At 41.1% G+C, this 10,367-nt stretch overlaps 3 protein-coding genes and 2 long non-coding RNA genes across 7 annotated transcripts in view; 2 read left to right on the forward strand and 3 right to left on the reverse strand.

The window, feature by feature from the left end:
• Nucleotides 1–562: 562 nt before the first annotated feature.
• nppa (natriuretic peptide A) lies at nt 563–1,753 on the reverse strand. The gene is made up of 2 exons (XM_017035690.2): nt 1,597–1,753; nt 563–946 (listed from the first exon to the last, which is right to left on the reverse strand). Exons 1-2 carry the CDS (start codon nt 1,705–1,707, stop codon nt 563–565), a joined length of 495 nt encoding a protein of 164 aa, XP_016891179.1. The 5' UTR covers nt 1,708–1,753.
• Nucleotides 1,754–3,292: 1,539 nt separating this feature from the next.
• nppb (natriuretic peptide B) lies at nt 3,293–4,228 on the reverse strand. Of its 2 annotated transcripts, XM_008318509.3 has the most exons (3): nt 4,021–4,228; nt 3,613–3,904; nt 3,293–3,487 (listed from the first exon to the last, which is right to left on the reverse strand). In XM_008318509.3, the coding sequence occupies exons 1-3, from the start codon at nt 4,129–4,131 to the stop codon at nt 3,477–3,479; spliced, it is 414 nt and encodes a 137-aa protein (XP_008316731.1). In that variant the 5' UTR covers nt 4,132–4,228; the 3' UTR covers nt 3,293–3,476. The 2 variants fall into 2 exon arrangements, with proteins under 2 accessions (XP_008316731.1, XP_024914867.1); XM_025059099.1 differs by lacking the exon at nt 3,293–3,487 and having other exon boundaries at nt 3,584–3,904.
• Nucleotides 4,229–4,361: 133 nt separating this feature from the next.
• On the forward strand, nt 4,362–7,234 carry LOC103384828 (uncharacterized). Its single transcript, XR_522153.2, has 4 exons — nt 4,362–4,897; nt 4,997–5,064; nt 5,229–5,349; nt 7,048–7,234. It is a non-coding gene; the product is annotated as an uncharacterized LOC103384828 (long non-coding RNA).
• nppal (natriuretic peptide A-like) lies at nt 5,918–7,710 on the reverse strand. The gene is made up of 3 exons (XM_008318508.3): nt 7,489–7,710; nt 7,067–7,374; nt 5,918–6,162 (listed from the first exon to the last, which is right to left on the reverse strand). Exons 1-2 carry the CDS (start codon nt 7,570–7,572, stop codon nt 7,069–7,071), a joined length of 390 nt encoding a protein of 129 aa, XP_008316730.1. The 5' UTR covers nt 7,573–7,710; the 3' UTR covers nt 5,918–6,162; nt 7,067–7,068.
• Nucleotides 7,711–8,737: 1,027 nt separating this feature from the next.
• The window catches only part of LOC112487574 (uncharacterized), a 9,169-nt gene continuing 7,539 nt past the window's right edge, over nt 8,738–10,367 (forward strand). For both annotated transcript variants that reach the window (XR_003050780.1, XR_003050779.1), the window contains exon 1: nt 8,738–8,812. This is a non-coding gene — a long non-coding RNA (uncharacterized LOC112487574). The remainder of the gene's footprint in view (nt 8,813–10,367) is intronic.

The raw sequence follows: 10,367 nt of genomic DNA on the forward strand, positions 1-10,367 counted from the left end.
AAATGAAAAATCATCATCAACATCGGAGGACTTTTACCAACACTTGATTTTGTTAGTAGTAGCAATAAATGAGTGTTTAAATTAATTTAAATCAAACTGGTTTAAAACATATGACACATAACAAATGGCACCAGAGCCTCACTTTTGGCCTCTTAAAAAACTAAATGCTGTACACAAATAATGCAGATGTTAGATAAAACATAATATTATATCATTATTGAGACCAAACATTTGTATTTGTTTTATATTTGTAACATAATACAAAGTTGCTGTAATTTATATTCAGTAAAAACTTTTTTCCAGTAGTTTACGTTGTAAAGACTCTAACATGTTTTTGTTTTTAATCTGTTTATTTGCGATCATTTGTGAGTGTAGGTAAATATTTTATAAACTTTTAAAAAATCCAGTTACAGCTGGTTTAATCCTGTCCTTTTTCTGGCCGATTTCTACAGAAACCTTTAACATCATGTCAACTGCCAGGATTCAAAATCATTCTAGAACATACCAGGATTTAGTGTTATTTCCTTAACTAATGTCTTTTTATTGCCTATGTCAACTAAATCTAATTTGATCCACCCTTTATGTAATTAATGATATAATTCCTGTCTTTAATATTCCAGATCTCACCTCTTCCGCTGTTACATCCCAGACCACTAGCATTCCCAATCCGATCCATTCTGGCTCCGAAGCAGCTGGAGGTCATCCTCCTGCTCATCAGCAGGTCCTGCAGACGGCTCCTCTGACTCAGAGGCCTGCCTCGACCTTCTGCCTGAGGTGGAGGTCTTTCTGATTTCAACAGATCTTCATCAACTTCCCGGTCCAAGCCCCATCCCTGGTTGGCCTGGCTGCGCTCCGACTGTTGGTTTGTTCCTTCATAATCTGCGTCTGGAGCGTCTTCTTCCTGCACTGCCTCGGCCAGAGTCTCCTCAAAACGCTGCAACAACGACTGACGAGGAAATGACGTTAAAAGAAGGTTAAAACACAGACTTTCCTGAATTCAACAACGCCTTTAGAAGTGACAACATTTTTACAATGACAATTATAACCATATATATATAGTATATACACATATATATATATAGGACTTGGTGGCTAGAAATTACTGAAAAAATATATGAATTAAAAATAGTTTCAAGTGTAAATAAGATTGTTTTTAATACCCTAGTAATATGTTAGATTAGAGTTCATTTAGCTTTAAATTATAAATGGAAAAATAATGTGTGTTTGTATTTTAAATATAAGAATGAATTTAGTCTCATAGTATTTTCTGGGAACTGGGAAATTTTATTTTATTTTATTTTAGCTTTGGCTAACAATCCCTGCAGGTTTATAGGATTTCTAGGTTACATTTTGTCATCTTTTAGTTAAAGTAAATTAATTAAAAAGCAAATTAAATTTTTTCTGAAGTTATGTTCACTATATGTTATTCACTAATGGTGGTATTCCTGGCTTCCATGCACAGGGTCTAGGGTTTGATTCTTTGTACAGATGACTGCTGTCTCACCAAGTCATGATGATACAAGTATAAAATGTTAGTATAAAAACCTGTATCTAAATTTAATTTAAACGAACGCACTTGTTACCAGGGGTTCTTACCTTGAGTTGACCAAGGTCACTGGTAGAAGAGGCCCGTCCCAGTGCGTGGCTGCTGACCAGTGTGCTGTGACACATCAGGCCCAACAGAGCCCACAGAACCACGCTCCTCATGTTATCCCTCTAGTGGGCCGACTGATCATACAGGCTGCCCTGCAAAATTTATACTTACAGTACATTCACACACACACACACACACACACACACACACACACACACACACACACACACACACACACACACACACACACACACACACACACACACACACACACACACACACACACACACACACACACACACACACACACACACACATTGTCAGTGGCATCAAATTGTAGAAAACCTTAAGAGCATTCTGACACCTCTGTGTGATAAGGCAGCTGGTCATATGTCCTGTGAAGTGGTGCATGAGGGTGAGTGAATGTGGCTGGATGGATGGGTGTGTGAGTGGAGGTGTGTGTCGATGTGGGGGTGTATACACCCATGATGACCAGATGCCATGGCATCTCCATGACCTCAGAAGCCGTGTTAAAGGTCTGAGCTCAGACCGTCTGCCCTCCAGGGCTGACAGAAAGACCTTTGATTGGTGGTTCTTATTGTTAATATTGGTTCAGGAAAGTATCTGTGTTTCAACTAAGCAGAGAATATGGTCTACAGGTTGATACTGGACCAGACGTGGGCAAACTTTTTGACTAGTGGGCCACAGTGGGGGGCCGGGTCAGGAGCAGATAGATGGAGCGTTTGGGTGAACTAAGATAAACGACATGTAAAAGTCATGCATAAAGGCTGAAATGGTAAAATGTTTTAATCATTTTCTATGTCATCTATTGGGGAGATGCGGGTGTTGCATGGAAAGGCAGAACTATAATAATAATATAAATAAATTATATAATTAAAAAAGTTTGGAGGATTAAAAAGCCGAACGGTCCGGATCCGGCCCCCGGGCCTTATGCCTGTACCAGACGGTCACATGTCTGCAGGGCACAAGGGTCCATTATGTTTATTGACAGACCCTAGTGGTCGCCTGTTGATTGGCTAAATTGATATTAACTTTAACATGAAAGTATTTATTCAGTGTAGATGCAGTTCTCAGATCGTCCACATGCTGCCAGTAAAATCAAAGGGAACCGACGTCCCAGCAAAATCAGGCCTATGGCCCAGAATGCTCATTTTTCTCAGTCTAAATTCTTAAATTATTCCAAACTGATTCAATGTTTATTGTGAGCAAAGAAATATGTTTTTCATAAAAAGAGATTTAATAAACCTGACTTTTTACATTCTTATCATCATAAAAACTAAGTGCAAATAGAATAATATCAAAGGAAAATGTTATGCCGTGACTTTGTTTTATATTTTTAAATGTGTTGTTTACTCTGCTTCAACACACTGAAATACTTGTCTGTCACTTGTCAAAGAGTATGTCAAAAAGAAAAATAAGAACTGTCTACAATCTGTAGTCAGGGCAGACAGGTCCCGACTCAGTGGACAAATTGATAGCATATGCAGTCATGATGCAAAAGAACTGATTTGTTGCTAAGGGTGATCGAAACGTAAGAATCATATGACCTTAAATGATACATTCTAATGATAAGCATCATGGATTAAGTTGTGCAAATGAGTGACAGTCAAGGCAGAGCCCTACAAAGACATATACACGTGTGTGTGTTTTGTAGTTAAAGTCTCAAACTTCAGTTGGTGCGCTGACGTAAACCTTTATTAAAACATAATGCAGAACAACAATCTTACAATCATTTCAAGTACATATATGGTAAGCGACAAAAAAGATTTTTAATAAATATTGGTTAATAAATAATATTCAGGTAAAAATATCCTCTACAGAAGTGTCCCAGTTCCAGAAAATAGGCGGTAAGACTTCATCTTTACTTTGTATCTGTGAGGGAAGAAAAGACAGTCAGTCAGTGAGAGGAATGATATTTATCCAACCATTCATACTGACCATCACTCATTTCACTGTGTTCTTCCTTTAAAGCTTGTCTTAATGTCATTCAAACTTACTGTATCTGCCCACAGTGTTGCAGCCCAGAGAGCTCATGGAGCCTATTCTGTCCATCCTACGTCCAAAGCAGCCGGAGGATCTCCTGGTGGAGTCGTTACGGACGTTCTTCAGGTTCTTGGCTGAAAAAAATTCCCTAATGGCGGCCTCGTCCAGTCCAGTTTGGGGCTGCTGCTGCTGCTCCTCTGTCACTTCTTCTGCAGCCACTCTGTCCAGACCGTCCTGGTCTACAGGGGCTCTCTGGTCCACTTCAGACTGCAGTGAAACAGACTCCTGAAGTTTGTGGAGCAGCACCTGTCAAAGCCACAAAATCATACGTCGGTTTAGCATTTCAAGGCTGTTTGTCAACTCTTAGTCTCAGCTACAAATTAATATTGAGATGTCAAAAGCTGCTGGAAATCCAGGCTCACCTTGAAGATGTCCATGTCAGTGTCTGATAGCCCAGTGGTGATGGGATGCGAGACGGACAGCTGCAGGTTTAGGATGAGGAGCCCGCAGATGGGAATAAGAGACAGATGCATGTTTGTCCTAAGTCCTCCTGGTGGTTGAGTCTTTAGAAGATGGGAGGCTTTTATTTGTTCCTTGGTAGATGTTTGGATGCTACAGAGCACAGCAGCAGCCCTTTTATACTGAAGCCTGACACAAATCGGTATGCCAGGAATTGTACTGACATTCCTGACACCTGATTCTGATAACAGGAGCTGTTGGAAACTGCTCCTTTTAAAGTGTTGTCTCTCAGATATAGGGCATTCCTATGACATATCTGCTTCCTTTTGCTACTTTGTTTCTCAAACATACTCCAGCACCCGGCTCACACCACGTGTGTTGTCACCGAGCTACGGGAAGTAGTAAAGGAACAGTCGTAGACAGCTGCTAAATTTAACGGTGTACGTGATTGTGGTGGGGTAGCCTTCAATAGGAAGGATCTGATTCTCACCACCGTGCTGCTAACAGGTGCTAACAATTAAAAACTATCAATTATTATCATGACGTAATTCAGTGTTTATCAGGTACAATTTGTAGTCGAAAACCTAAAGACGCAACAAGTTGACGTGTTCATGGTTTCTTGGCCCTTCGTCGTTTGTTTATTCCAAACAACACACTGAGACACTCCAGATCAACACAGGTCCATCAGATGGAAAGACACAAACTCACGTTTGATCCATGCTGCTGAGGAACTGTTACTGTATAGGATAAAGTTCAAATTCTGTTCAGGAACTTTATTTCATAATGTGTCTCCATACGTGGAACCGCTCAGGCGTTTCTCCAATCATCCTGTATTCAAGGGTGTGTTGAACTTTTTCTAATTAACACTAAAGTGACACAACCATCAAAAGAAAAATGCAGGTGTTTTTATTCATCTTCTTCTTAACTTTATCTTTTCAGGGTCGTGAGAGGTACGGAGAGATGAGGAGGTGTTGGTCGGACGATCCTGAAGACGATCGTTGAACAAGGTGAGTACAAGGCATGGTAAAGACTGATGTCAATCCTTCAGTTTCATGCAATTCCATGCATTCCAACAAATCCACTGTCATTTCTATTGGTGCCACTAAAATGGCAGCAGAAATCAAATGAGCCAAATTATCTCTGAAAGTTTTATTTAATTGATTTCACCCAGCATTCTACATCCAGCCATCACTGAACCGACCTGCCCGCCAAAGTATGAACCTCATTTTGGCCCGTGAACCCTGTCCTAGACGGTTCTTTGGTCCATCACAAGTAGAAACAAAGAGTCTAAGGTAAGGACACTGGCCACTCTCCCACTGCGTACCCTTTAGGTGTCTATTTATTTTCTCTTTGTAAAGATGATGTGCTATTTTAAAATCGAATTCAGGAACTAGAACCATTCTGGAACTGTACCAGTTTATTGATATGCTACTGTTGGTCCAGTTTCCTAATGAACTCAGCATGGGGATTGAAACTGTGCGTATGATGGTGGAATACTGTACGGTTCTGCAGTCGCTGTACATTAAGTCTCTTGCAGCCAGAACCAGACCATGTCAGACCATAGATAGTGTGTGTTCCAGTAAAGAGTTAACGGTCTACCTGGGCTTGACTGATTGCAGCAGGCCTTTTTTTATTCATGATCTAAGATTTTTCATACATCTGGGCCAAATACTCATGGTGCACAAGTTGGGTTCTTCACAATTTTCACCGAATTAGTGTCAGAATATAACAGTCAGAATAAGTGATGATACCACTTATGTATTGTGGGGTTGTTTTTTTACTGTGTAATGATGTGTCTTATCATTTGTTCATTCAGTATTCATGTAAGCTGTGACAAACAAAATGGACGCAGACTCTGCCTTTATGCAAAATAATTGTTTTACTAGAATATTACAGTGCATACCAACAGGAAAATAACAAAAAAATAAATAAATAACTTTACAATAATTTATTGTATATTATATATTTAACAGTCAACAGGATGAACAAATGAGATATCACAGTTCTGAATGAGAACCAGCTAAAGAACAGGAGTCAAAGACAGGAGTGAGACTGTAACAGAAGCGCCAGTGCGGCTTGATGAGACCCAGGATTTCTATCCACGCCTGTAGAGAGAACAAAAACACATCAGTGCCAAAGATTCTGGAGGAGTTTAGAAATATCAAACACAGAACAAAAACACATCAGTGCCAAAGATTCTGGAGGAGTTTAGAAATATCAAACACAGACACAAGGGCTGCTGCTGCTGCTGCTGCTGCGGAGCTGCTGCTGCTGCTGCGGAGCTGCAGGGAGTCTACTGTTGTGAAATGAACCAGAGACTCTCCTCCTGCTCTGATATGAGCCATTAACAGCATCAATGTTTGAACCCCATTTGTTCTGTCCGCAGGAAGGGACTGGTGCCTTTAGCTGTTGTCACTTTTAAATGGAGCCCTATTTAAACTGTTCATATTCTGAAATGTAAATTAGGATTTTTAATTTTATTTTCCATTTATTTCAACCTAATTTGAGCTCATATACATAACCATCCTTCTTGTTTACCTCTCTAAAGACTAGGGGTTTTAATATATTTTTCAATCTTAATTAATTATTCTTCTCTTGTTTTTCTTTTGGTTTTTACTAAGGAAGGTTTCTATTGCTTTATTAATGGTTTAAAATTAAAACTCCTTCATATGTCATCATTTACCATCTTGACTGAAGATTATAGATCTGTACAATCTGTACAATACAATCTTTTTTTTTAAATAAATAGATCATTTGCTTTGACCAAAAAATGTAATTCGATTGTTAAGATTATCGTACAGTAGTTCTAATAATAGTAATAATAATGAGAAATAGAATTTTTAGTTAGTTTTTCAATTAATCAGCAGCATTCAAGCCACATATCTTTACCAAAAAAGTCCAAATGAAAATTGTACATTTGATTTGATCGATTTCTTTATCTTATTTATTTCTTTATTAACAATTTCATTATGGTTTTTTTTATATGGTAGTATGATTAGTTCGACTTACTCTCAGCATCCCAGCCCGCTGAAGGAGCCGATCCTCTCCAGGCGGACACCGAAGCAGCTCCTCAGTCCTCCCTTCTTGTACCGGCTGGAGGCGCGCTTGGAGGTTCTCATCAGGTCCTTCAGCAGCCGGGTCAGGACGTTTTCTTCAGTGGTCAGTGCAGAGTTGCTGGGGTCTGAGGGTCCCAAGTCCCAGGTGTGTTTCTCTGGAGCTCCAAACTCCGACTTGTTACCATCCCTTGCTTCTCCCTCCATCTCCTCAGAAGGATAATAATGTGCGGTGTTCAGGTCCTCCAGGAGCTGCTTCAAACTCTGTGATTCAGGGATGAAAGAGAAAAATAAAGTTATTTCTGGGCACAACGACATAACGATTCACCTCGCACACTTATTCCTGAATCTTACGCGCACACCACCTTCACGACTCACCTGTAGATCAGAGGCTGCCCTGGCTCCAACCACATGGAGCAGTAAAAGTAAAGAGAAACAGCAAAGAGACACGTTGGACTTCATACTCTTTCAGAAGAATTCCCCGGTCTTTCCCAGAGCAGCTAAGATCGTCTCTCTGCGTCCGGCTCTGTTCGTCTCTGTCGCTGCAGCCGTGCGCAGGTGCCGCGTTTATACTCGACCTGATTCCGTCACTGTGTTGAGAAAATTAACGAAGCTTGATGAAGGTACGTGGGCGCGCGTGCGCTGACCTGACCGCGGGGGGTGCTCACTCCAAGCTCCGGTGAAGCTGTTTCCAGATTTACCTGGAAGTTTAGTCATAAATGTTGTTTATTGTGTGTCAACAGTCAGGAGGTTCCCCTTCAGAGGGAGTTTGTTCTTCCTGTTGTGACTGAAAGTGCACCAAAATGTGACTCTGGGCTCACGGCTTTTGCTTCAAGATCCACTGAACCTTGTGTAAAACACTGTCATTCCAAGAAAACATGCCATTATCTTTGAAAAAGTGTGAAAATTGTTGCAAATTTATTTGCTGGCCTCCCCCTCTCACTTAGAACCACTGTCATATGATAACACTGGTTTGGACATGTAGCAGAGATAATAGTCGCTGTTGGATATTGAGCAGCCTGGAATAAGATAAAGACGCAAAAACCTTAGAGCAGATTCAGGTGTGCAGTGATGGAGAATATAGGCTGGTTGGCTGGCAGGAGTGAAAGGAAGACAGATGATGTGACGTCTGAACATATGTTTATACATCCATATGTTGGCTGAGAGAACATCATAGTCAGATCTGACAACTACACCTCAAAATACCTGCAGTGGCCCTTTAAAGTATTGGTAAGAACAGAACCCCCTGGTCACGGGGAGACCCCACACAGGTGAATGTGCAGGTGATAAAACTGAATGTCATTGTGTGGTGTGTATGTAAGTGTGTTTACTGTGTTTACTGTGCTGTCCTCCTGTCATTGACCCCGCAGAAGATCAAATGATGAGCGATTAGCCCTGGACCCCGTGAAGCACAGGGGCCGGTGTGTAGGTGGGCGACGGCTAATTGACATTTCACCAGCTCTTCAACTGGAGGGCCGTCATGTGAAATTGGCTCAGGTCTCAGGATGGCAGTGAATGCGGCAGCGAGACCCCCGCACCCCCCGCCCAACAGAGATGTGATACGGAGGGAGACAGATGTGTGGCTGCTATGTGTGGCTGCTGCAGCTGATGATGATGATGATGATGATGATGATGATGATGATGATGATGATGAAGAAGTTTCAGACATTTCTGCAGATTCATCCCAGCTCATGTAGCCAAGGTATTGTTACTTATTTACATCTCGCAGCCATGTCATCGACGCTGTGATGACGTGAGCTCTTCAACTTTTAGCTGAAACAGAGCCGAAGATAAACATGACATACTGTATGTGTGAAGGTGGTCCGTTTCAGCTTCAATGATTTACCCTCGTTAAACATTCCCTCTACAAAAAGTTCTAGATTGCAACACAACAATATGACATAGCTCCACCATTTGAATTGAAACAAAACCTTCTCATCTCTAGTTCCATACTGATCTGTTCAAGTAAACAGGATCTCAGAATTCCCAGAAGAATCAGATCATATGTCTGGTTAGTTAGCGGTGTCCAGCTAACCTCCATCCTGACTCACTCGACCAGCCGTTCCCTTTTTCTTTCTTTTTTTTTGGCGACACACCTCCAACATCCCAACCGTGTTGACGCACCCCAATTCCCCACACTTTTGAAAAAAGAAAACACACTTAAAAAATACTCCAAACTACTATCATATTTTTTATCTCGCCACCTAGTGGCAGCTCGCCCGACGGGTGACAATAAATTCCATCACACCTTTTTACAGCTCTGAAGTAAATAAATAAAAGAAACAATATAATTCCACATTTCTAAATCAGGATCAGACTCCTCCTAATCTGACACTGATATAATGTAAAATACAGTACAAGTTTTAATGTTGTAAATACTGGAAAACAACAACAATAGAAATCCATAGAAAACCAGAAAAGAAACGATGGTTCAATCACGTCCATGATGAGTAATAACTGCTGCTTAGCTCTGTGGTGCTACTGCCTAGTGCATGAGCTGTGCTAATGTTATGTTACAGAATATAATAGCAGTATACAGTTTAGTTGACATGTTGTAAATTAGCCCTGCAGGTTACAGCTCCAGCAGGACCCGTCTGTTCATATATATGCTGGGTTTAATGGCTGACATTTATAAACCACTTAACTGTCACAGTGATGAAGAACGGCCGGCCCACCATCGCACTGGTTCCCCTCCATTAAAGGCCTTAATTACAACATAAGAGCCTCATCATCTAAATGATGGCATTTGCTGAACTGAGACAAAGGGCTGTGAACTGAGAGGCTTCACTGATGTCACTACTGTATGTCAGACGACACAGCAGGGACTTCGTTTTAGGAGGAACTCCCCCATAAAGTGACTAGGACTGTTACATCACTGAAGAAACTGCCTGTACAGGAAACCGTTTTTGGATGTTTCTAACTCTCTTTTTTAGATTGTTCAAACTTTTTCAAACAAACTTTTTCTTCCGGTGACTTGAACTCTGATTTAGAGCCCTGGTAACTGGACAGGGAGACGACTGTGGACGTCTCCCTGTCTCTCTGACCTGGACTTGGACTCACCCTCAATACATTAAGCCCAAAGGGTTTAACAGAAACTCTTAGTAGGGAACTTGGACTCCAAACCACTTGGAACTCAACCTCTACTTTTTCTTAGTGGCCTGAGAACTCACCCAGAACCCTGTGCCTCATGTTCTGAGATGTAACTCCAGCACTCAGGTCTGGACTCTAGGGTTTCTTCTTTGACTTCAACACTAATA

This window comes from Cynoglossus semilaevis, chromosome 10 (assembly GCF_000523025.1).
Source record: "Cynoglossus semilaevis isolate Cse_v1.0 chromosome 10, Cse_v1.0, whole genome shotgun sequence".
In the NCBI taxonomy this organism is placed as follows: domain Eukaryota; kingdom Metazoa; phylum Chordata; class Actinopteri; order Pleuronectiformes; family Cynoglossidae; genus Cynoglossus; species Cynoglossus semilaevis.